A 26,351-nucleotide genomic window follows, 5' to 3' on the forward strand; every position below is an offset into this window, starting at 1 on the left:
TGGAGAGAGCTGTGCCTGAGTCACCTTTACTGCAAATTCATGGTAAGAGTATGTGCCACCTCCCTGATGGCAGGACCACAGGGCAACTGGGAACCTCAATGAGGCTCCAAGCCATGGCTGAAGAGGGGTGGGTTGTCTATGCCCTCATAAAAGAACCCGTGGCAATGACACCAGGCCACCAGATATGGCCATCACACTAGGCATGGCTTCTCACCCTAGTAAGAGGAGATGTGCACACCTGTCACTAGGGTGAAGCCGTGACCATGGTCACCCACCCACCTGGGGAGCCCCATCCCAGCACTCCAGGTCATTGTGGTCACTAGTTCAGGGCCTCTGGGGCACCTCAGCTCTTCTCACAGCCTTTGGCACCCATCACATCAAGTGGCCAGTGGCCACCCTCTTGAGTGCCAAGGACAAGCCAGCGGGAGGTACTGGGTTCATCTCTATCAGCAGAGCCACCCGCAGGTCCTCCCAGGAGCCACGTCCTTGCCCCGCAGAGCTGGCAGAGCCCAGTCACAAATGGGCAGGCAGTGTTTTGTAGGGGTTCAGGAGGCCCCGGGGATCCAGCAGGGCCTTGAGCTGCCACATGAGCTGCACAGCGGCAGGTGTCTTGCTGTAGCCCAAGACATCCTTCTTCTTGAAGCCCAGGCCATGCTCAGCACTCACACTGCCCTGCTGTGCGGCTGTCCAGGTGTACACGTAGGGCTCCAGGGCGGCCAGAAGCGATGCACTAAAGGCCTCTGCTGTCACATTCAGATGCAGGTTGCCATCCCCTGGGAGCAAGAGCAAGTGGTCAGGCTGGGCAGGGCAATACCCCGCCAGGGATCTCCAGAAGTCTCATTCAGCCCCATATACAGGAACAGGTGCCTGCGCTGCCCCACTTCTATTTGCAGTGATAAAGCAGCCACCAGGACCCCCTCCCAGGCTGGTGCACCCCTATTTTCTGTAGCTGTTCCCATCCCCTTCCCTCACAGCCCTGGACTGCTTCCCTAACCCTGGAAACTACTCAAGTGGCCACCCTGGAGGCCGCTGGAGCCTCGCCCTGCCTGTGACAGCCTATATCACAGAGCCCAGCCTGCCCCCTCACCCCATTCCCCACTTGTCCACTCATTCCCACTGCCCTCCAGTCCAGGTCCCAGCACTGAGACCCTGGGACTGCAGTCACAGCAGGAGAACAGACATAGGCAGTGATGTGGCACAGACAAGGAGCCAGGAGGAGCCATGAGTGACACAGACACTAAGTGGTGGCCCAGCGTCCCACAGCCCCCACACAGCCAGGTTCAGAACCCCACCTGCCCATCCACTCTGGAGAGCACAGGAAGGACCACAGTGGGTCCCTGAGGACAACCCATGGCACACAGGACACATGTTAAGCTGTCTTGGTGGATGTGTGCCCCCATCCTCCTTGAGACACAGCTGGCCTCTGTCCTGTTACCTGGAATCAGAGCCATGAGAGACACTGAGTCATTCAAGACTACTCCTGCTCCCATGTCTCTATGAGGTTCCAATCAGGTACCAGGTCAAGGACAGAATGGCCTCACTGCCCCAGAGGAGAAAAATGAGGGTTGCACCAGTGCAGGCAATACAATGTTAACAGCTACTCAACCACACCCACCAAGGCGTGGCTGGGACAGCTGGTATGAGCAGAAGAGCCCCTCACTACAGCTGCACACTGAGGGCCACTAAGCAGCCAAACAGGCTTGCAGCCAAATGCACGAGACCACAGCATTCCTAAGACCTTGAGTTGAGCAGAGAAAGACTAAAGAGGCCCTCGCCAGGCCTCTGGTCCCCACCCCTCCCACCTGACCTTAAATCATTCCTGAAGATAAAAAAAACAAATAAATATGAGTTTATGTCACAAATCACATAGATAAGAAAACAGTAAGATCCACCAAGACATCAGATGCTTTGATTTTAGACACAGAATTTACATGTCAAATCACAGAAGGGAGAGCAGCATCACCAAGGCTGGTCACCAACATTTTCTAAATGGTCTCAACCAACCTTCTGGAAATGAAAACTAAATTCAGAGACAGTGACACTCAGTGCACAGGTTTAACTGTTTGCATTATACACAGCAAAGAAATCCACAAACTGGAGGACAAATCAAACGAAATCACCCAAATGAAACACAGAGAGGCAGAGACTGGGGCAACAGGACAGCGGGGCTAAGAGGCCTGGGGACCTGGATGGAGGTCCCCAGGAGAGGGAACAGAGTGCTTCAGAGCTGTCAGCTGAACCGTTTCCATCACCAATTGGAATCCCTGAGAGCAACATCCGAGGCTGGGGCAAATCAGATAGAGCCCTCAGAACAGCTGTCAAGTGGGGACAGCACAGGAGAAATAGGATAGTCATACAGAGGCAGCCACAGCAATGGGAAGCAGGTGTGATGCTTGCCCCATCTGTGACCCAAGCTGCAACTGCAGGCACATGGCCTGCTCGGCCAGACAAGACGGCTACATGCACCACAGACCAGCACAGGGCCTCTGCTGACACTGACCAGGCCAGGTAACCAAGGGGCAATGAGTGGCAAATACAGAATCCTTAACACAGCAAGACACCCCTAACCCCTGCCATGTTTAGAATGAAGAAACACTTTTCTATAACCCATGAGTCAAAGGAGATACAATAAAGGAAAGGGGAGAGACTTAAAACTGAAGACAATGAAAGCACTCTCCAAACATATGGGATTCCCACTCGCCTCCTCATATCTGCCACTGCTACCCTGGGAGCGTGGCCACAGCCAGGCCACAGGCTGGGTCAAGGCTGAACAGAAAGGAACAGAAAGGAACACACACAAGTGCTGCCAAAGCTCAGAGAGGCACAGACCTGTGTGTGACAACACTGGGACCTAGGTCAGCTGCCTGCGTGCTTAGGTGGCACCTGCCATCATCCTGACGCAGCTGACAGAAGACTTAAAGGTAGCACCAACCACTTGCAGGACTGGCGTTTAGGGAAAACTGAGATAAAGACACAGGGCCTAGCTCAGCAAGCTGAGTACTTAACTGTTAAAGACACAAAAAGAAGAAAATAAATGTAAAAAATGGGAATGGAGCCAGGCACATGCCTATAATCCCAGCTCTTGGGAGGCCGAGGTAAGGAGAATCACTACAAGACTGAAGAGAACCTGGGCTAGACAGTGCATTTAAGGTCAGGCCAGACTACATAGTAAGACCCTGTCTCAAAAAGAAAAAAAGAGGGGGCTGGTGATTTAGCTCAGCAGCATAAGCGCCTGCCTTGCAAGTGTGTGGTCGGGAGTTCAATCCCCGGTACTGATAAAAAAGAAAAAGACAAAAAAAAAAAAAAGAAAGAGAAAAGGAAGGAAGGAGAGAAAGAAAGAGAGAGAGAGGGAGAGAAAGAAAGAGAGGGAGAGAAAGAAAGAAAAGTAACCACATTTTCAAAAATAAATAGGCTCTGCACCCCTCTGCTAGGGCATCTGGGCACCCTCTACACTAGAGAATCTGGGCACCTCAGACCTTCTACAGGGTACAGTGGGGTGTGGGCAAGGACAGGCGGAGTGGGAAAAGCCAGTGTTTTGTGCCTGAAATCTGCACAAAGGAGCAACCTTGGGAGTGGGTATGGCCCCTGCTAAGAACCAGGAATCATCCCATCCCCTGCACAGCTGGCCAGCACATTAAGGCCAGCGATGTAACCTTTCTGAGCTCAGAACAGAAGGGAGATGATTGAACCTAACAGGAATGGAGCCCAATTGTTTCCTAACATATCCAAAACCACACCTGGGGACTGAACCCAGTCTCTCACAGGCCTGGAAAGAGGAGGACTTCCGGGAAGACAGTGGACTAGTAGGTAGCAGAGAAACAGCCTCTGTAAGACAGAGTTGCCATCCAGACCCTGGAATATAGCCACTGAAAGAAGAAAAAAAGCAGGGACTGGATCCCCTGGACTCAGGAAGAGCCTAAAGTCCATGAGGAGAATAAGAAAGCAACTTCAAGGAAGAACCAGGAGGTAGGTAGCAGAGCCTTCTTCCTGAGTAGGCACTCACTGCGTGGGAGGAGCAGGCAAACCTGAGGACACACGGTGACTGCTGGCAACTCCAGAGCCCTCCACAGCGGCAGCAGGGGAAGGGAACAGTGAACATGAAGAACTGCGCTAGTCAGGGCTGTTCTTCCTGGTATTCCAAGACTGAGATCGCCTGACTGTCACAGAAAATACTGTGGGCCAGTGCCAACGAACCAGGGCCTAGGCTGAGCAGGCTGCAATGTTTCCTCCCCAACAAACTGAAGAGGCAGAATCATGCCACAGACTCAAAATCCAAAAACCAGCTATTCCTGGAAGACACCTTTGAGAAGAAGTCATTTCCTAAGAATTTTGAATACTAGCTATAAAGCCACTCACCACAGGCAATTTACAAGCTTCAACCCAAGAATTAAACTTGAAAGAAAAAACAAAAAAAGAAAGAAGAAAACAAAATGAGAAGTCAACTTAAGCAAGACGCAACCCTAAACATCCAGTTCAAAGGCAACCCAGGGGGCAAAGAAGTGGGACAACCCAACAGCCACTGCCCGGCCTCTCTGAAGTGGTGACACCAAAATAAATGAATGAGGCTCTACAAAAAACCAAATCAGAAATAATTTCTCAGATAACCACAGAAATGGTGACCACAATGAAAACTATACTTAGTGACAGAAATACATTTTAAAAAAAAAGAAGAGGAGTTTAAGAAAACCTTGAATGAGTAACATAGGAAAGAAGTAGAATCCATGAAACAGACTCAGATATCCAAATTAAAAATTCTTTGCCAGGCATGGTGGTGCACGCCTATAATCCCAGCACTCAGGAGACTGAGGCAGGAGGATTGTTGCAAATTCGAGATCAGTCTGGGTTACAAAGTGAGTTCAATGCCAGCTTGAACTGCATAGTGAGACCCTGTCTCAAAAAGACAAAAAATAGTAACAAAATAAAAAATCAAATAAGCTACTGTGATTTAAACACACACACACACACACACACACACACACACACACACACAAAACCAGCATACACTGGCAAAAAGCAGACCTGAGGATCAACAGAACACATTAGAAGATGCTAAAACAACTCTAGACACACTTAGTGTACTTATCTTTAACAAAGGTGCCAAATGTATCACCGGAAGAAAGGCAGCCTCTTTAATAAATGGTGCAGGAAAAACAGGCTTTGCACATGCTGAAGATTAAAATTGGACCCATATCTTTCACTGTGCATTAAACTAAACTCAAAATGGATCAAAGATCTAAGAATTAAAACAGAAACATTAAATCTGCTGGAACACAGACACTCTTAAAGACAATACCTATGTCTTAAGACATTGGTATAGGCAAAAACTTTATGAATAAAACCCCAATTCACACAGGAAATATCACAAAAAAATCAACAATTAGGATCTCATTTTCTTAAAAGCTTTTGCACAGCAAGAGAAACCACAAAGTGAAGAGACAACCCATAGGAAAAAAATGTTTTCCAGTTGTTCCTTAGACAAAGGACTACTATTGAAAATATATAAAGAACTCAAAAAAATCAGACCCCCTCCAAATTTAAAGACCCAGTCCAAAAATGGGCATCTAAGATGAATACACACTTCTCAGATGAAGTACAAACAGCAAATAAATACATGAAAAATGTTCAACACCATTGGTCATTTGAGAGATGCAAATTAAAACAACACTGAGATTCCATCTCACTTCCGAAAGAACAGCCAGGATCAAGAAATCAACCAATAACAAATGCAGAGGGGAAGAAGGAACTCTTCTCCCTGGTTAGGGGGAGTGTAGACAGGTACAACCACTGTGGAAGTCAGTGTGGAAATTCCACAGAAAACTTGATCCAGTCATTCCCCTCCTGGGTATCTTCCCAAAAGAATTAAAAGCATCACACCACAGCAATATATGCACACCTATGTTTTATAGCGACAGTTTGTAATAGCCAAATCTTCGAAACAACCCAAGTGCCCATCAACTGGTGAATATATAAAGAATATGTGGTTTTTTTATACAATGGAGCACTACTCTGACATAAAGGATACACTCAAAACATTCCAGGAAAATGGATACACCTTGAGATCACACTCTTTTTTTTGTTGTTGTTGTTGTCCTTTTCATTTTTATCGGTACCGGGGATTGAACTCATGACCGCCTGCTTGCAAGGCAGGTGCTTACGCCGCTGAGCTAAACCCCAGCCCCGAGACCACACTCTTAAGTGAAATAAATCAGACACACATGTGGAAACAATGCAGTTTCTCTGGTGTGAGAAACTGAAAGTGTAAACAAGGACCAAAATGTAAAATAGGTATTGTGACATAGGAAGAAAATGTTAAAATGGGGAGGGGAACAAAAGAGAAGGCAGCAGGAAGGAAAGAAGGGAAAAGTTAAAAAGAGAGAGAAAGAGAGAAAGAAGGGAAATATGGTAACAAAGATTCTGTAAATAGGGAGGAGAGAGAGCTTGAAGGAAGAGTAGGGAGATGTGGGAAAAAAACAAGTTATATCATACACAGGCACCAATTCTCTATGATGAGTGTGATCACTATGTATATCTAAATGTAACAATAAAATCTGATTGAGAAAATAAAAATTTTAAAGTAAATAAAAATGAGAAAGGAGAGAAAGCAATAAAGACACAAAATAATGAGAGAGAAAACAAGTAAACAACGGAAAGGACTAACTAACAGTGTGAAGCCGGTTCTCCAGGAGACTGAAGCTGAGAAACACCCCAACACCCTGAGCAAGTGGAAAGAGATCCACCCACAGGCGCTAGGGACAGCAACAGCAGGGAGGAGGCTGGGCCAGGGCCTCCCTCTGAGCTGCAAGGCCCTTCCCCCCCCCTCCCCACTTTTCTTTGAACCGGTTTTGCCAAGTTGCAAGCCTCATGGCCCCTACACAGCCTGTTTTGTGCTCAAACTGAAGATCCTCCTGTCTCAGTCTCCCAGAGTGCTAGGACTACAGGTGTGTCACTGTTTCCAGCATTTTTATGCCAGTATATTTGAAATTTTAGAAGAAATGAACAAATTCCTGGAGAAAAATTTCCCCAAACTAATTCAGAAAAAAAGGAAAACCTGAACAGTCCAAGAGCGACTTTTGTTCTTGTTGTTCCAAGAATTGAATTCAGGACCTGGTGCTTGTCAGGCAAGTGCTATGCCACTGAACTAAATCCTTGGCCTTCTTAGAACTATTAAAAAACCGATCTGCAATCAAAAACATGGGCCCCCTCAAAGAAAAACAAAACACAAAAATGCTAGGCCCAAACATCCTCACTGTCAAGTTCTGTTCACCCACCCTTCAAAGGAGAAATAACCTGAGCTGACACAGTCTCTAAAGAAATGTGACCCCAGATTACCTCACAGCTTCAACCGCACCTACTCCCATGCCACCCTGAAAACGGGCTATGGATGCCCTGCAGAAAAGGCTGCTGGGACTGGAGAGAGGCCAGTACCACTTCCTCCCTACCATGTGTGACCTACAACACCCTGTCATCTGACACGGGCTTTGACACCCATGTATAAGGTGAGATCTGTGAAGCAAATACTGCTCTAGGCTCCCAGCTGAGGGCCATTTCTTCTGCCATGCGCAAGCATGCTGAGAGCCCCAAGCCCCAGTGGCCAAGTATAGCCACTGAAAGTGTATGGCATGGTCTTTTCCACAACAGCCAAGAGACACAAGGCAGGCAGTGCTTCCTCAGCCTCCAGGTCCCCAGCACTGCCAAAGTCAACACTGAAGACCCACACAGCTCACCCAGGTGGCCATAGCCCACCACATGCTTCACTCGTGGGCCAAGGCGGGTGCGCAGGTCAGTAACAAGGTCGTAGAACCGTTCCACAGGGATAGAAACATCGTACTTGAACACGTAGCCGTCGTGGCTCAGTGCCTCTGTGATCCTCTCCCTCAGAGCCCACAGTGCCTAGCGGGGGAGAGATGTCACACATCACCATGACTGCACCTGCACCACAGTTAGGCAGCCAGGCTCTGGTCAAGCATAATAGCACATTCTGTCCACAGCATGTGGGTCTTGGGCCATGACCCAGGCCACCCACAAGCTCACTCCAGGACAACACTGAGACTTTGGGGTCCTCCTGGAAGAAGCCAGGCAGCAGCACATCCCTCCCAGAACAGGGCTAAGTAAGGAGGGATAGAGCACAAGGCCAGCCTGGAATCCATCTACTGCAAGGTGAGGGGCCCTGGGACAGCTAAGCAGAGGCAGGAACTGCTGGTGGAGAAAGGCCTGGCACCCAGGGCCCTGGGGAAATCTGTGGGCAAGGAAGGGACAGACTAGTGACTGGAGCACGGAAACTGAGGCAGAGTGGGGCCCAAGGAGAGGTTCTAGGACAAGGACTGGGTCAGGAGAGGCAGCTTGTCCAAGTAAATGTCTCTGCAGTTTCCGTTTGGTTTTGGGCATTCACGGGAGGACAGAGCTGCATCTCCCAGGTGTGGGGCCCTGTACCCCACCAGGTACTGACCCACCTGGATCTGGTAGGGCACCAGCCCTACAGAGACCCCATCATTCCTGCCTTGAAGATCTCAGGGATCATGACAAATGCTGCCACCCAAGCTCTCCCTGACCACCTGACTCTGCTCCAGTCCCTCCACCCTGGGAACTTTCTAGAATATGTGTGCTCTGCCCTAGTGCCACCCGACTTGGCTCAAATGCCCTTCAGAAGCCTCCAGGCCTCACTACCCTGAGGCTGGTGAGAGAGGAGGTGCTGACTATAGGCCACATGGACACAGCCCTTGCTCTTCAGGCCACTGTCATAGCCCAGCCAGGAAGGAACTTGGCATATCCAGACAGTGATGGCTGATGAATGAATGTGTGGAAGAAGCACAGGTGTGCAGACCACACCTGCTGGCTATAGCTCCACAGCCCTGGCACAGAGCATACTTCCAACCAGCTGGTGTGGGCAGGTGGTCAGGTAGGGTGCCCAAAGGCTGCTCCTAATCATACAACACTGGCTCTTGTTAGACCCACATGGGACCCATCTGCAAGACAGATCACAAACCCAGAGCTTCCAGAGAAAAAAATCCCAGGAGAACCCAAACGTAAGCAGCACTTCTCCAGAGCCTGTCCCACGTGAGGCTCGCAGAGAGGCTGTGAGAGGCCTCCACAGTCTGTACCATGCACATACACACAGCCAACACACAGTACCGCAGACTCAACACCAGCAAAAGGGGGCGCAGGAATGGGGGTGGACCTTTCAAGGGTCTTCCTGAGAAGCCTGCAAGCTCAGTAGGCAGGAACAAAGGGGACCACACTGCCACCATGCCCACACCTGCTGGCTCTGTGCCAACTGTGGAACCCTGAGTGCAGAACATAGAGGGGCTACAGACAGGCACCCAGGGAGACAGTGGGCAGTGCAGGATCACAAGTGCCTTTCAGGTAGCTCTGGCCTGGTCAGACAGCCACTATACACGGTCCCCATAGGTGAAGAGACTTACATAAGGCAGTGGGCAAGGGGTATCTGTGCCTGTGGCTGCTAAGCTAGAGTGTATCTGTTACCACAGACAGTCTGCCAGGGCTAAGGACGATGTGGTCAGAGAATCAGGGACCCCTGAGAGAAAAGAACTGCTCTGTGCCCTCAGCTGGACACATACTGGGCCAGCACACAGCAGACCAGTATCCACCACTTAGATTCATTTCCCCCGTAGGCTTTGCAGGAGATGCCCAGGACACAGCCATGAGCGATCCACATTCCTGCTCTCACTGGCAGACAAATGTAACACCACCATATCAGGATGAGAGGAGACAAAGGCATGGGGCTGGCCAAAGCGAGCTCCTATCCTATCACCAATCTCCAGTCCCAGGATCACACAGCAGGGCAAGGATGCGTCCTCAGAACTGGGTGCCTCAGAGGCTAGAATACAGGGAGTCCTGTACCTGAGAAGTCAAAAGCCCAAGGCTGATGCAGCTTCATGCCAGATATCCAGACCCTCCCAGAGACCACATGCATAGCCACCCTGCCCCCTGCTGGCGACTCGTCACATTGCAGACAAGGACAAGGTGACAATGGCTCCAAACTCCCAAGTGCCTCCGTGACCCCACAGCTCCCCACCAGCCAGGGTCCAGTGACACTGACTCACAGCTCCCCAGCAGGTGCACAGTTCTGTTCACCCTGCAGCTTGGGAGGAGGAGAGGAATACTGTTTACTGAGGAAAATTATCCGGTCCCTATGGATACACCTTCACCCTCCACACATTTCTGGTCATGTCTCAACCACGTAGGACAAACTATGCTGTCCAGACACCTGGCTGCATTGGGGAGGGAAGGACCCACAAGGTCACACATGAGCACCTGTACTTTGCTCTGGTCAGTGCCCACGGTGCCATCGGTCACCAAGCCAGAGCCCAGTGCCTGTTCCAGGAAGCCATCCAGCTTTTCCATGTCGTGGTCTGCACTGGAGCCTGAAGTTTCAACCAGGACGTAGAATGGACTCTCTGGAAGAGGCAGAGATGCACAGTGAGCCAGGCTCTGGGTCACAGAGTTGGGGGAAAGATGGCCTGTGAGCAGCAGGCTTGTGCCAAGCCCAAGTTTCCTGGAAGAGGCAAGGCACCCCTGGAAATGGTCAGCCGCAGGGTGACCCTGAGAGAGCCCTTTCCCACTGCCTCAGTAGCACTGCTAGTGCTGGGGGCCCTTCTCCAACCTGGGGACCATGTTGACCACCGGAGAAGTGGTTGTACCTCGCACTGGCCTGGTCAGGTGGAGATGCTGTCCGACCAGCTGCATGCACTCGGCATCCATGAATTCAAATGCAGACAGGATCTCACCTAGCATCCCTTTGCAGGTGCTGAAGACCTGTAAGACCTCAGCAAAGCCCGGGCAACCTGCAACAGGTCACAGGGCATCATAGTCAGACAACACAAGGACAGTGGGACTCAGAACTGTGCCCAAGTGCTAAGTCCCTATTGCAGCAGCAACATCCACGCAACTTGCAAGGCCAGGAATAGAAAAGAGGCCCGGGTTACAGGGGATACCTGCATGCTGACCAACAAGTCTGCTTTAAGGTTACCTCCAAAGTATAGTTCAGGACAGGAAATGTGCCTCAGAACTGCCACACAGCACTTGGCTAGCAGGGAGATGTAGAGGGGACACACCTAGAGTCTGCACATGCAAACCAGCAAGAGGGAGCCTTTGGAAAGTGGCTGCCTGGGTTTCCCTTAATATAACTGACACCTGATCTCAACTGCTCTTATAAGTTTCTGGATACCCCAAGGTTCCCACAGTGCTCCAAGCTAAGGGCCACCAGCATAGTACCACCAGGGAGCAGACTGAATGAGTGACAAAAGCAGATGTGCTAGACAAAAACAACATGTTAGCTGTTGAAGACCATGACCCAGTGGCTCTGAGCAGGATTTAAAATTAACTAATTGGCTTTCTGTTTATCTGTGAGTCTATCCTAGGCCTCAGCCCCTTGCCTGGCGATGGGAGCTGATTCATAGTAAGGGAATCTCTATGAATCACTGGTCCTGGCTGAGGCCTGTAGTGGCCTGTGAGGCCAGAGATACCTCAAAGCGCAAGACAAGGCCACAGCTGAAGACACCTTGGCTCCAACACTTATTAAGTAAATAGAGACTGCAGCTGAAGGAATTTCACTCCTGCAGTTGCACTCCTACCATAAATAGAGATAGAACAGTTCTCCTAAATTGGCATAATTTACTACTGGGAAAAGTCTTTGAAATGATTCCCAAGGTCCTGCTCATTTCCCGCACTTTCCTCAGTTTCCCCATCTTTTGTCCTTTGTCCTAATAAAAGTAGGCTGATCCAGAGAGGTCTTTGTCTTAACCTTCAGAGTCTCACGCTCAGCTTTTGACTCTCCTGGAACCCTAAAATCATATAACTTGTCTCATTTTATTTAAATTTCCACTATATACTTGTTTGGGAAATCAGGGATCTAGGTCAGGGCCCGATAGTTAGCCCCAGAAACCCCGCAATGGGAGAGCTACACATACCCAGGCTTTAGAGCAACCAGTGACAGCCAGCAAAAGAAAGGCAGCCCCAAAAAGGGCACCTACACCTCGGCCTCCGTGGGTTCTACGGAGCTCTTCATGGCAATGAGCCAGCACTGCCTCACACACAGGACACAGGGTAGCTCAAGCAGAGCCTCAAGACAGCTGGGAAGTGGTCAGTCAGCTCCCTGGGTGGGGCTGTGCTGGTAGCACTTAGCCTGGAGCACTGCAGGGACCTTGGGGTGTCCAGAAACTTATAAGAGCAGATGAGACCAGGTGTCAGTTATACTAAAGGAAGCCTGGGTGGCCACTTTCCAAAGTGGAGCCACAGACCACAGACCCTAAATACTAAGCCGCCTACCATACACCATGGAAAATCACACTGGCTGTACATGAAAACAAGCAGAGATTTAAAACATCTGGCATAAAGCCAGGCGTGGTGGCTCACGCCTGTAATCCCAGCACTTAGGAGGCTGAGGCAGGAGGATCATTGCGAGTTTGAGACCAGCCTAGGCTACAAAGTGAGCTCAAGGCCAGCCTAAACTGCACAGCAAGACCCTGTCTCAAAAAGACAAAAAAAAAAAAAAAATCTGGCATGTACAGACAACTACAAAAAGTGATAGTACACACTTGAAAAAAATGAATAAAACTTCTAGAAACAAAAACTATAACCACCAAATTTTAAACCCAGTGGACAGGGAGATGTCCTCCAGGATATGCTAGGCCACAAAGGCAGTACCACAAAGCACAGTGGATGGCCGGGGATATAGCTCAGCAGTGTAAGCGCCTGTCCGGCAAGTGCAAGATCGTGAGTTTGATTCCCGGTACCAAAAAAAGAAAAAGGCTTGGGTTTATGAACTACAAAGCACAGTGGTTATGGACAAGAAGATGGCTAGGAGAACTGAGCACATGGCACCAGGGCCACATAAGGGAGGTCAGAAGGAGCTCAGGAGCTACATAGACAGCTGTGAGTCCACCTGGTATACAGCCACTGTCCAAAGTAGAAGAAACAGGTGCAATCTGAAGCAGTAACAGGAATTTCCCAAACTGTACAAGCTACTGAGCCACAGTTTAAGGAGTTCAACAATTTCAGAGAAAGATGAAAATGAAAACTTCAGAAGACTAAAAGAGAGAGGTCTGAGACACAATGGGGATGAGTCACAGGGTTGAGGTATGAGTGGGTTCTCAGTGATAACAGCAGAGAAGCTCTCTGACCTTGTGATGTCTCTCAGGTTTGGATTGAAAATCCTGAAGTACAAGTCAGCGTTTGTGTCCAGAATGACAGTGCAATAGTTTATGCATGGATGAAAGCAGAAGACAAAGAAGAGCCCATCCCCTATTACAGAAGTTTACACCTCGCTATGTGTACAGACAAGTACAAAAGCTGCACTCTGTTGCTTCCTCTCCCTCTCCCACTGACAAGAGCAGTATAGAAACATGGAAACAACTCCAGAGACTGCCTTCCTACACAAAAGGGGACCACCCACGCCAGCTATGCTGACAGAGGACAACCAGAGCTCCGGATCTGACCTGGGCCCTCCCCTCCAGATTCATGCAGTGTAGTCACCCATGGGGGAAACAGCTGTGAAATGGAAGCCTACGATGGGGCTCTCCAAACTAGATATCAATGCCAAGAGTCAGTGCCCCTGAAAGCAATCATTTTCCCAAACAAGAATAAAACTGTAGTGTGCCAGGCAGTTGCAGGCAAGCCAGCTACTCAGATCTTCTGGACTTTCAAGGGGGACTGTGTCCTTGAGGAAGGACAGCAATGACACTGACATTGGGGATAAATACAGCTATGCAGACAGCAATGTATCCAAGTGATCTGCTTGTTCTTCATTTGATTGGCATCAGGTGTTCATACATGGGTCTGAATCAGAAAAATTGTAATTCAACACATCATTTTCCCTTTTGTGATTACTCTGATCATTGTGGGATCTGCTTGGTGTTTGAAAATCAGTGCCTTGAGGAAATGCACACTGAAAACACCAGCAGTTAACCCAGTGTCTGAGAAAGATTAAACACAGCCTCCTACCAGCTCCACAGTGAACTGCTCTATGCCTCAGAAATGAGATCTAGAGCGGAAAACCTGTTTGAAATCAATTTTGTAAAGGTTCTTAGAAGACAAAGACATTCTAATGGACTTGCATCTATGTCCTCTTATGACTGGAATTTAGAAACTCAGCTGCTAGTAGCTCATTCTTTAAAGGACTGGTTATTCTACAAAGAAAGCACAGATTCACAGTGAGATATTCAAGGTGTGCAAAAATGAAAAAGAAATAACTTTGCTAAATGGAACAGTTCTCAACAGTTTCTTGCATATTCTTTCAGAAAACTTCTATGTGTATTTATATTCTTGTGTTATATGTTTGCATTTGTATGTCTATATTGGTGGGTATGTAGACACATCTCCTTGTCACAAATGGGAACACATAGCAATTCTGTTCTGTACTTATAAAAAGCTAACAATGTGGGCTGGTGCTATAACTCAGCGGCACAGCAACTGCCTGGCAGGCGCAAGGTTATGAGTTCAATTCCCAATACCAAAAAAAAGCTAATAATTTAAGTCTTGGAGATATTTCCAATATTTTAAAGATAGGATCTCGCTATATTGCCCAACCTAACCTCAAACTCAAACTTACAGTGGCCCTTCGGCCTCAGCCTCCCAAGTGCTGGGATTATAGGCTACTACATCCTTTTCTAATGACAACACAAGCTTCTACTGTACATTACAACCTCAGTGATGGGCAGTTAGATTAAGTTTTGTCTGTCTGCAAGAAGCATCAGTGGAATGCTTCTTGCAGGTAGAGTATATCTGTAGGATAATTTCCTTGAGTGAAATTCCTAGGTCAGTTGAGGTATGCCTTTTTATTACTGACAAGTATGTGAATCCTATATACCTTCTAAGAGTGTTTGTACCTTGTTTTGATTCTGCAAGATTCTCACTTCTTCAGTTCCCATTTTTTTAAACAGTTGGCCGATATAAGAACAAAATAAAAACTATACTACTTAATGAAACTACTTATACTTAAAAGAAAAAGAAAAATTTTTAAGATGCCCCAGGATGGGGGCAGCAGCAAGGATCCAAAAACTTCCAGCAACAATGAACCCAGAGCCTCTGATGTGACCAGCACGGGCAGAAGAGAGCAGGGGCAGCCTCAAGACAGCAAGAGTGAAGGGAGTGACACAGATGGGATTGCTAGGGCGTGAGCCTTGAGGGCACTTGTCACCTAGTCCTGAATTACGAGGATCAATCTTAATGGCACACTGGACATAAGAAGGATGGAGGGGCTGGGGATTTAGCTCAGCGGCATAAGCACCTGCCTTGCAAGCAGGCGGTCATGAGTTCGATCCCTGGTACCGATAAAAATGAAAAAGACAAAAAAAAAAAAAAAAAAAAAGAAGGATGGAGAGCAGAGGAAGCAGCCCACGAAGTCACAATAATTAGGATGACATGGGCTGAAAAGACAAGACAGAAGTAAGACCCATGACAAACAGAGCTTGTCAGAGAGAGGTGGAATCCAAGAATCCACACTTCTAAGCCTCCATGCAGGACAGGGCATGAATTGAACTGACCTGGGATGCTCAGAACACCTTCTGTCCCTTAGAAGAGGCCAGAGGAAATGACAGATAATTACCCCATTTGAATGAAGGCAGGAAAGAAGGTAAGTGGCTGGGGGAAAGCAGGAAGGGGATAGAAGTTCATGCCAATTTCCTCCCAAAAGGCAGTTGATCTGACAGCGTGGGCCATGAGTGTGGAAACACTGTAACAGGCATGTTCTGGGCCAGGGGCCTCTCCTCAGGCACAGCACTCACTACCTATGGTGACTGACACTGCATCCTACAAGAGGGGCTTTATCTCACAAGATCCTACAACTTTGGTAAGTCTCACAACCTCCTGAGCAAGGAGATTGTTGGGCCCCAGAGGACAAAATCAACCACTAAACTGTGTGCTAAAAAGGAGAGTCACCAAAGAAAAACTTGTCTTCTGCTTCTGCAGGAAGCTACATGGTTAAGCAAGACCATGATCCATCCTGGTGGCTGACACTAACAAAGGAGCTAAGAGGCTCTATACATGGTTCCAAAAGCAAAGAGCCTTAACAGATCTTGATATTGGGGGCAGAGGAATTAATTTTGATTAATACCGATCTCACTTTAACTTGGTCTTGGGTAGTCAGCAAAAAATATCAAAGACACATTAAAGTAATAATAATATAGACAAAACAATAAAAGGGGCCCCAGTCACTGATCCTTGTTAACAGGGGTCACACTGGTAAACAAGTCTAAGAGCCAACTGGTTATAATTACTGGTTACAACTGCTCTTCCAGTTTCTTAAAAATGGTACCTAGGGCTGGGGATTTAGCTCAGCAGCGTAAGTGCCTGCCTTGCATGAGTTTGATCCCCAGCATCAAAAAAATAAATAAAAACAATACCTAGACATGACTTCTCTCCCAATTGGTTTTCCATTCTAGTGTTCATGTTTGGGTCAGACATGCGCTAAAGTTTATTTATTCTTGCCTAGTAAAGAGATGATGTACTTTTACTTGGCTTATCTTCCACCCTTAATTATCTCAGATGAAAGTGACTTCTATCTCAAACCCCACCATTTGACTTCCTGGTTCATCCACACCAGTGGAAATGATGAATCCACCTTATCCAGCTAACATAGTCCTGGGTAAAGAAACAGAACAGAAAGAATAAACTGTTCATAGAATTTGAAGAAAAGAGTGAAGATATTTGAAGGGAAGGGAATTGTGAGAAACAATAGCTCTGTCTTTTCTATCAAACAAAGCGTGCCTCTATTTTGAACTCTAGTACACCCTTGGAACCCCTCCAAAAAACACTGAAAACACCAAGCTATTAGAAATGCCTGCTCAGGGCCTGGGAGGTAGCCTAGTGGCATAGTACCTGCCTGGCAAGTGCCAGGTCATGAGTTCGATTCCTAGTACCAAAAAAAAAAGAACACTTAAAAATGCCTGCTCAATTTAGACTCCAGGAACACAGCTAACAGCTGAAGATAACTTACCAACACCCAAGGACTTTCAGTGCCCCATACCTCACCTTCCTCTCCCTAAAAACCCTGCTCATCAATCCCTCATATTAGCTACTCAGGATACATTATAAACCTTCAACCCAACCAGTGGGGACAAAGGTCAGCTGCGTCACCTGCACTTTGTCCTGTGCACCTGTTACCTCACTGCTGAGGTGTGCTAGTGCCCTTCTGCAAAAGTAAAAAGCCTTGCCAAGAAAAAAAAATGTGTTTTAGCCAGATGCTGGGGGACACAGCGTAACCCAGCACTCTGGGAGACTGAAGCAAGAGGATTACAAGTTTGAGCCCAACCTGGACAACTTAATGACTTAGAAAGACCTTGTTTCAAGCCAAGCATATGCCTATAATTCCAGCACTCTGGAGGCTGAGGCAGGAGGATCATTGCAAGTTTGAGTCCAACCTGGACTACAAAGTGAGTTTAAGGTCAGCCTAAACTGCATAACAAGACTCTGTCTCAAAAAATACAAGAAAAAAAAAAAAGACCCTGTTTCAGAATCTATAACTTGCTTAAAGAGTGGGACCTTGTGAAGGCCCAGGTACAATCCTAGTACTAAAAAAAGGAAAAAAAAAATCAGTGCCCTAAAATCTACAAGAGATGACATCATTTCCCTTGAACCTCACTGTATACTATTTAAACCCAAGCACAATGGGGCAAAAGAGCACAAGAGAACCTCAGTTTGATTATAGACAAAGTATGTTCAACCCAGGACAAGGAAAGGCTTATGACTGGAGGCTACACTCTGTGAGTTCCTGAGATGCTAGGTCCTAGACTCTGACCCCTCAGGGATCACAGAAGCCAGGACAAACAGGCCTCTGCCACCACCACCCTGCCAGCCCTGGGTAGCCCAGGGCTGCTTCCCACCACCCAGGCCAGTTGGGCCAAGGACACCTACCAAGGAAGGCCACATTCACAGCCTTGGGCCTGGGAGGGCACAAGATGGACACAGCCGTGATAACCCCCAGGGTGCCTTCTGAACCGATGAACAGCTGCTTCAGGTCGTAGCCTGTGTTGTCCTTCCTCAGGGAAGTCAGGCAGTCCAAGACAGTGCCGTCAGCCAGGACCTGGCAGGAAGGATACACCGAACTTCATGCTGGCCAGTTCCAACATCTACCTTTGCATTTCTCCAGTCTCCACACTGAGGGCGGCATCTCAATCCACAGCATTCTCCCACCCCACCCATAGCCAGAGCCCCCACACAGCCCAGAAGGAAAGTGACCCAAGAGTTGCCTGGCTAGATAAAGGGAGGATTTCTCTTCCTGGTTGGAGCAAGATTCCCCCAACCTTACCATCACCACACACCCTAGAAGGTCACTGTGCAGCTGTTGGAGGGAGGCTTGCCTGAAGAGGGGATAACACCTGGGGAACACACCTGGGATAAACATACCTGCGGAAGCACACCTGAGGGAGCACACATGAGGAACATACCTGGGATGAGCATGCCAGGGAAAGCACACTCAGGGATCATACTCAGAGGAGCACACTGGGGAGCACATCTAGGAAATACATCTGAGAACACACTTGGGGAAGCACACCTGGAGGAGTACAACTGGGGAGCACAGCCAGAGAGCACACCTGGGGAACACACTTGAAGGAGTACTGCAGTGGGGTTCCCCTTACACTCAGTCCCTTTTCCCCTAGAAGCACTATGGTCCCTGGACTGTGAGCCTCAAGTTTATTGGCTGGTTTTTTGAGTGTGAGCCTCACTGACAGCTTGGGAACAAGAGAAGATGATGCACCATCAAAATAAACTGCAGCCATCTGAAAGCAAAGCTACTGGGATGTAAGGATAAATAGGACAAAAGCTCTGCCCTTCAGAAACTGTAAAAAAAGAAAGGAAGAAACTGTAACGTGATACTCGGGACTGAGTAGATTCTGGGGAAAAGCTGGTGCTGGTGGCCCTAGCTATCCAGCTCTGATCATGACTCTGGAGGGCCCAGCTCAGGTACAACACTGCTGTGCTGTGTCCCCTGGTGGCTCCTCATGTGCATGTGCCATGTGTGGCATGAGGAACAGAGCAAGCCTCCGAGTGATATGTAGGATGCAGGAGCTGGCACAATGGCACTTCTGATCTGGGTTGTGGCTCTGATCCCCCCAGGTGGCCTCTTGCCTGGGGTCTGGAAAATCAAACTAACAGCAAGACTTCCACAGCTCTGCCCAAGCTGACACCAACTCACCACTTCCAGGCCCAGGACAGTCCCACGCAGCGAGCCATAGCGCAGGAACCGCACACCACCTGCATTGGTCGCCACGTTGCCCCCGATGTGGCAGCTGCCCTTGGCTCCCAAGTCCAGTGGCATGATGAAGCCCCGATCCTGCACGTAGTGGTTCAGCTCCTCCAGTACACAGCCTGCCTGGCAGACTAGGATTCCTATGGAAGACAAAAGTGCTGCCACTGTCCATAGCTCCTGGGGCACATAAGAACTGTCATGGCTAGGAGTCCAGCCCTGCCACCTTGCAGATGTGAACCATCCTGAAAGAATGTCTAGCACAGGGCAGGGTCAAGGAAGAGGCCTCCCAGTCCATCCTGTCCAGCCTCTAAGTCACCTTTAAGAAAAAAATTGGAAAGGCAAAAGTCGAAAAAAACACATATGCACTCACATATGTACACATGCATTCACACTGATGGAGTGAGAAGATCACTTACAAAACATTGTCCTCAGGGGCTGGGGATTTATCTCAGCAGCATAAGCACCTGCAAGCAAGCAGTTGTGAGTTCGATCCCCGGTACCGATAAAAAAAAAAAAGCAGTGTCCTCCACTGGGACTTGCTCTGCAGCCCGATGATCTCTTAAGGTACTTACTGGTGTGCACACTATTGGCATCTAGTGGGATGAGTCTGGGGCTGCTGCTCAGCACCCTAATAGTCACAGCACCCAACCACAAAGAAAGATCTGGGCCAAATGCCCCAGGGACAGAGACGGTGCTACTGTGTTACCACACCCTGGAAAAGATTGCTGTGGCCACAACATGTCAAGAGTCTAAGAGGACCAGAGTGACAAGCAACTGACTCCAGCTTCCATTGCTTGCTAGCCTGGGACATGGATGCTTGCTCACCTGACCACAGTCTAGGTGGCTGACAAGTAAGGACAACCCTGACCAGCACAGAGAGGGACACAGACGAGCAGCACAGGCTTACCGGACACATCATGGAAGCTGATGACCTGATTCATGAGAGCAGTGGACAGGATGATCTCATCAAACACAGGGACACTGCCCCCCACCAGGCCTGTGTTCCCTCCCTGTGGGTTCACAGCCAGGTTCCGCTGGTGACAGTGCCTGAGATGAGCACAGGACAGGTATCAGGCCAGTGTCTCCACTCCCAGGCCACTGTTCCCAAAGGCCATGTCACAGGACTAACACTGCCCCAACAAACCTGGTCCCTGCCCTCAGCCTCCAAAGCTCCTCCCACCACACTCACGGAAGGTAGCATTTCCCATGAAACTGCATAGGCCCTGTGCTTGATGCTTTCTCCCATCACAGTAAAGCAGTGAGTGTGACCTGACTCATCCTCAGGGGGCCTCACCTCTAAGAAGAGGGAATCCTAAGAATGCAGCAAGTTCCCACAGTGCCCACATCCTACTGCTCTTACTCTTATCAGTCCTTCTGCTGTTGCTGTGTCCCCACATCCCTGACCCACAGCCCCCAACCATGTCTTGTGGTTAGCAAGAGCATCTCCTCTCCATCAAGGACCACTCTGCAAAGATCTAAAGCAAGGACTCCAACAGGGAGGGGCTTTGGGAAAGGGGTGCACAAAACAGACCCCAGGAGGTAGCATGCTAGAGACAGTGCTCCAAGTGTGACTCTATGACCATGCCAAGAATCTCTACTTGGCACGCCACATTCAGTGTTACCTGAGGATGCAGGACACCTCCTCCGTGGTCCGGGGCTTCAGCAGTACCTTGCTACATCCTGGAACACAGAACAGCATATCAACTGGTACCAGGAGAGAGACCCAGACATGCCTGTCTAAGCTCATGGAAAAGGATACTCTCTCCAAGCACCTGCCCTTCCCAAGGGATGACCCACAAACTATAGCTTTCAGGCCCCACATGCTCAAAGATAAGATAGAAAGAGAAAGATGGGACCCCGTGACATGCTGGGCAGGGAGCTGGTCTGATTGTGGGGAGTCAGCACGTAGTAGTACTGTGGATCCTGCTATCCTCCACTTCCACTGGGGTGAAGATAGCCAGGGCCATGCTGAGGGGTATCCAACAGGCTTCTCCACCACCAAAGCACATGATGCTGGTTTTATGGGCATGCAGAATGCAAGAGTTGTGAAGTCAGTGGGGCTTCCACCCAGATTTCAGAGGAAAGCCTGGGGGGCCAGGCAGTGTGCCTTTGAGAGACCATTCATAAAACTGTGAGTGAAGCGAAAGTGCAGTAGAGACCACAGGAAGTTGAAATGTCTGAGGAAAACTACAAAGAGTGAGCAAAGTCACTCAAGAAGAAGAGTCATTGGGGCTGGGGGTTTAGCTCAGCGGCATAAGCACCTGCCTTGCAAGCAGGTGGTCGTGAGTTCGATCCCCGGTACCGATAAAAATGAGAAAGACAAAAAAATAAGAAGAGTCATTGAGTTCCACAAGAACCAGCAATGCCACAGGGCCACCCAAACCATTTAGAGTTCACGTCTTACCACAGCTTTTCGCCAGATACTGGACATAGAACTATGGGATTCAATGTTTGCTCTGCTGGATTTCAGTCTTGCTTTAGTCCCATTCCTTTCTATCCCCTATCCCTCCTTGTGGGATGGGAATGGTTATCCTGGGCTGTTGTAGGTCAGCAGTGTTTAATTTTCTTTTTGATTTTTACAAGGGCTCACAGCTAAGAGTTTGCCTTGAGTCTCAGAGAAAACTTTGGACTTAGACTTCTCAGCAATGTTAGAACTCTGGAAACTCCAGAGATGGACCAAATACATTTTGTCTAAAGAGATGTTTTGGAAGCCAAGAGTAGAATGATATGGTTTATATACCTAGATGTCTCCCAAGAGCCTCATGGTCTCATAGGTGGGGCCTTTGGGAGGTGAATGGGTTACGGGTGGTTATAGCTAACTTGCTGTTAGGAAATGAGGCCTGATTGGGAGACAGGTGTGGCCTTGGAAGGATTTATTTCCCTCCTTAGCTCTTCCCTTGCTGCTCTCTGGCTCTCTGTTTCCTGGACATGATGATGTGAGTCGCTCTCCTCTACTGTGCCACCCTGCCTTGGAGCCAGTCAACTATGGACTAAAACTTCTACAAACTGTGAGCCAAAATAAACTTCTCTTTCTTTAAGACATGAGTGTCAGGTACTATGTTTTAATGACAAGGAACATGACTAATGTAGTGCAGCTTAAGGACACAATCAAAGTAACCTAAAGTTATAATGCCCTATTTATCCTTCTAGAAAACTCACAAAAAATAAACAACAACAACAACAAAACTAAGCATCTTAAAGGCATAACAAGGCTATAAAATGTGCCCTTTCTTAGTTTTTCACCTATAAATAGGACTACTGCCTTTCACTAATAAATTAAGCCCTCCTTTCTATAGATTAATAAATTACACAGATTCCCACCCCAACAAACATATAACCTCTGCCACCTACAGACCATAATGCCTCTCACCCTAGAGTAGCCACACACTCTTCTGTTAGAAAGTTAGGAGACAGTCTGCTGGGGGTTACCTGAAAAGCCAAAAACTAATGATGTTTTCTTTTTTCTGTTAGCACAGATAGAATCCAAATAAGTTTATGGTTTAAAACTTTGGCCCAAAAGAATGTCAGCTCCTTTGAGCACGGTGATTAAGGTCCAGAGCCCATATGAAATCCAACATGGGTAAAGGGTTAGAAAAATCTCAAGGCCTCAGGCCAGGGATTTAGCTCAGTAGCATAAGCACCTGCCTTGAATTTGATCCCTGGTACAAAAAAAAAAAAAAATCCTTAAGCCCTCAAACAAACTAAATGAAACTTTTCACGTAGGGAATACACAGGAAACTTTTCCTCTTTTCCTCTCTAAAGTTAGTCTAACAGCTCATTTTCCTTGTAAAAGAACAGTCACCATGGAGGAAAAAAAGGCTATTCCTTGACACCCCATTTAATCCTATAAATGTACCCTGAGCCCTAACTCAATGTAACTGTCGTCTCAGTGCTTGCTCATCTTCACACATGAAGGTATATGTGCTCTCTGCATCACTCTGAAAATCCATCACTTTCCAGTAAACTTTACCTATACTCTAGACAGCTGTCCACCCCACTAGGACTAGAAGCATTTTGTCAAACACACAAAAATCCCAAGAGCAACATCACTAGTCCCTGTAGCATTAGGACCCAGCTTCCTGGTAATACTTTTGTGTACTTCTTTCTACCTACTAAATCTATATATGTCTCTCATGACAAATCTGGCAGCTGTTTCTCAAGTCTGCCATTTCTTTTCCATGAGAAACCAAGAACCTATTTTGTGGGTAGAGGTGGCTGAGGTCCCTACCTCCTCTTTGGGGGTAGCACCTTAGACAGAATTATTCTAGTGACAGAATAATTATGAACTTGAAGCCACACATGATGGTGTACCCCTCTAACTCCAGCACTCTGGGAGGCTGAGGTAGGAGGATCCCAAGTTTGAGCCCAGCTTCAGCAATTTAGCAACTTGGTGACACTTTGACGAAGCAGGGTTCAAAAATAAATAAATAAATAAATAAAGATGAGTAAAAAGGAGACATGGAAAACCGTATTTTTAAAAGTTTTACTTTTAAGAAGACTGCAACTTCCGGGACACAAAGTTACACAAGATTATCCATATCACAAGCTGGGGATTTAGCTCAGCGGCATAAGCGCCTGCCTTGCAAGCGCGTGGTCATGAGTTGGATTCCTGGTAGTAGATAAAAAAAAAAAGATTATCTATATCAGAGTTCTATAGGTTAACTTAGCTTTTTTCCTTCGGGACCTATCATATGCCAAATTCAGAAATCCATAACTGGATTAATTTAAAAGCAAAGAGCAGAAAGCTGGTCTTAACACAAAGAAACAGGTAGAGAAAATTTAAAGAATGCTTAAATTATTCAGCCAATTAAAAAAAAAAACTATGAGGGCATATTTCACTTCTACAGCAGGCCATTATCCTTCTGCAAGATGGGCCATCTTTTCACAGGTTTCCACCCCTCCTCCCAAAAGAAGCATAAATGTTTCCAGTTCCAAAAGCTTCCCATTTCTCTGAATTCCCACACCCTACTCTAGTGTGTCTAAAATTCTGCTTAATAAATCTTTCATGTCTCTTACTAACCAATCCTGAAAATTCTTTCTCCACAATAATCAGTGAGCCTGCACACTTATTCTGCAGGTACAAAAGGTTTACCTTTCCTATCTCCTCTTTGACATCCCCCTTTGGACCTTGTCCAGTCGCACTGTCTCGCAATAAAAAATAAAAGGGGTGGAGATGGATACAGCTCAGTATAAAAGCCCTAGGTTAAATCTTCAAGGAGAAAAAAAATCTTGAGATGAGCTCATTCTGGGTTAGGTGGACTCTAAGCCCAATGCCAAGGTCTCCACAAGACACAGGAAGAGTAAAGGTGGATAGAAAGTAGGCAAAGGCTGGAGTAGTGCCACCAAGAGTCTGGCATATCTTGGCCCCAGGAGCTGGACTGGCAGAAAGGCCCCACGCCAGAGACCTGGAGGGCACAGCCACGCAGACATCTGCCTCCAGAATCCGAGAGGAAGCTTCACCTTTTCTAAGTCCCCTGGTTTGTGATCTTGGGTGACAGCAACCCAGACACCAAGACAGGAGCTGGGAAGAGCATGGAGTAGTTCACATCCTGCAGGCAGCCAGAGGACCGAATCACCTTTTCATTTGCAGATGTCACACACCACCTGTAAACTTAGCCACATTTTATTCTAACTTCAGGCCTATCCTCACAAAGTTTGTCCCCAAAGGCATGAAAGGGCACAGGGATGGTGAAGCCATTTCCTGGCCCCACGCTCCTCACTTCACTCACCCACTCCCGAGTCTTGACTCACCCCGGACACTCCTCAGCCAGTCCACGTTGGCCACCTCCAGCTCCTCCGGGTCTGTGATGACCCTACCGGGAATGATGCATTCAAAGGACGCCAGGTCCTCCTCAGATACCATGGAGAAGGGCAGTCGTTGCACAGAGTATCGTTCGGAGGTAAGCATCACGCTGGGGATGTGGGGGACCGTGGAGTAGCTGCTTCTGAAGGCCAGAGGGCTGGACATTACCCAGGCAAAACTCGGCCACCTCTGCTGTCCCACCGAGGCCCCAAAGGTGTAAGTTGTCCTCCACCACCCTGGAGAGGCCCGGAAGATCCAAACAGACCATCTCAGCATCTGATGGAGCACCATTGCTCCTGCCCTGCAAAGGAAGAGTGAACCTGCGGCTAGTGAACACAGCGTAGCCCAGCGAGCCCCTCACAGCCCAGGAACACAGCCACGCTGGGCAAGAGCCAGGCAGAGGTGTGGTGTTCATGGACTGGGTGCAAGCAGTGGCCGAGCGTCTTCTCTTAGCAGTGTGCTTTACAGCATTTACAAATAACCTCTTTTAAGACGTTAAAAGGAAAGCAAAGGTACCACTCAACTAGGTACCATGAGGGCCAGAAAGGCGAATTTCATGTTCTACGTAATTATGCCACAAGTATAAAGAATGTCACATAATCAAAAAAATTTTCTCAACCAAGTAAAATGGTGCACGCCTGTAATCCCAACACTTTGGGAGGCCTGGACAGGAGGTTAACACATTCTTGTCTAACCTGGGAAACTGAGCAAGTGAACGAGCGAAACCCTGTCTCACACGTAAGGCAAGTGGGCGTTACTGTCGCTCCAGCGTGGTCAGGTCACCCTTAGGGAAACAAGCGCGAGGCGCGGTGTCTCTCAACTCAAGTCCCTGCGCCTCTGTAGGACTCAGAGCGCCTGCGCCTCATTCCGGGCGAGCGGTCCTGCTAGCCGAGCATGCGCAGCACACTCAGTCTCTGTGTAACGAACCTGTGCAGCGTGCGATCAGCGCTCAAGGTCAGAAACTCAGGCGACGCGGTTGTCAGGAACCACAGTTACCCAAGCGAGCACACGGACCAACCGGACCACCTTTCTATTTTCCTGTTCCAATCAGCGTGACTCAGGACCCCAAGTTCCCAGAGACGCAAGAGGCAGGGCAGAGTGGCGCCTGCGCACTGACGCCTTCCCGCCCCACCTGATACCATGCAGGCCCCGCCCCCTATGGCCCCACCCTCCCCTGGCCAGGCCAGTTCCACCAAGGGCTCCTCGCAAGGCCTTGAGGCCAGCCACATACTCATTCTTCAGCAGCTGCACCCCAGCTTCACAGGCACCACCCCACTGAAGCAGCTCAGAGACACCAGACTGGCTGAGACTCCCTGGGAAGTGCCGCCCCTCTCAGGCCTGGCC

General features: G+C 48.4%; 1 protein-coding gene across 3 annotated transcripts; it reads right to left on the reverse strand.

Moving 5' to 3' along the window:
- On the reverse strand, window positions 1-26,125 carry D2hgdh (D-2-hydroxyglutarate dehydrogenase). 3 transcript variants are annotated; one of them, XM_003474359.5, is made up of 10 exons: window positions 25,935-26,125; window positions 24,956-25,308; window positions 20,827-20,884; window positions 20,112-20,251; window positions 19,151-19,344; window positions 17,869-18,037; window positions 10,659-10,802; window positions 10,273-10,415; window positions 7,725-7,890; window positions 1-773 (listed from the first exon to the last, which is right to left on the reverse strand). In XM_003474359.5, exons 2-10 carry the CDS (start codon window positions 25,296-25,298, stop codon window positions 514-516), a joined length of 1,617 nt encoding a protein of 538 aa, XP_003474407.1. In that variant the 5' UTR covers window positions 25,299-25,308; window positions 25,935-26,125; the 3' UTR covers window positions 1-513. The 3 variants fall into 3 exon arrangements, with proteins under 3 accessions (XP_003474407.1, XP_063093020.1, XP_063093021.1); XM_063236950.1 differs by lacking the exon at window positions 25,935-26,125 and adding an exon at window positions 25,703-25,863; XM_063236951.1 differs by lacking the exons at window positions 20,112-20,251; window positions 24,956-25,308; window positions 25,935-26,125 and having other exon boundaries at window positions 20,827-20,849.
- Between the last annotated feature and the right edge of the window lie 226 nt (window positions 26,126-26,351).

This window comes from Cavia porcellus, unplaced genomic scaffold, assembly GCF_034190915.1.
Source record: "Cavia porcellus strain 051 isolate PalLab524CR breed Dunkin Hartley unplaced genomic scaffold, mCavPor4.1 scaffold_26, whole genome shotgun sequence".
Lineage (NCBI taxonomy): Eukaryota > Metazoa > Chordata > Mammalia > Rodentia > Caviidae > Cavia > Cavia porcellus.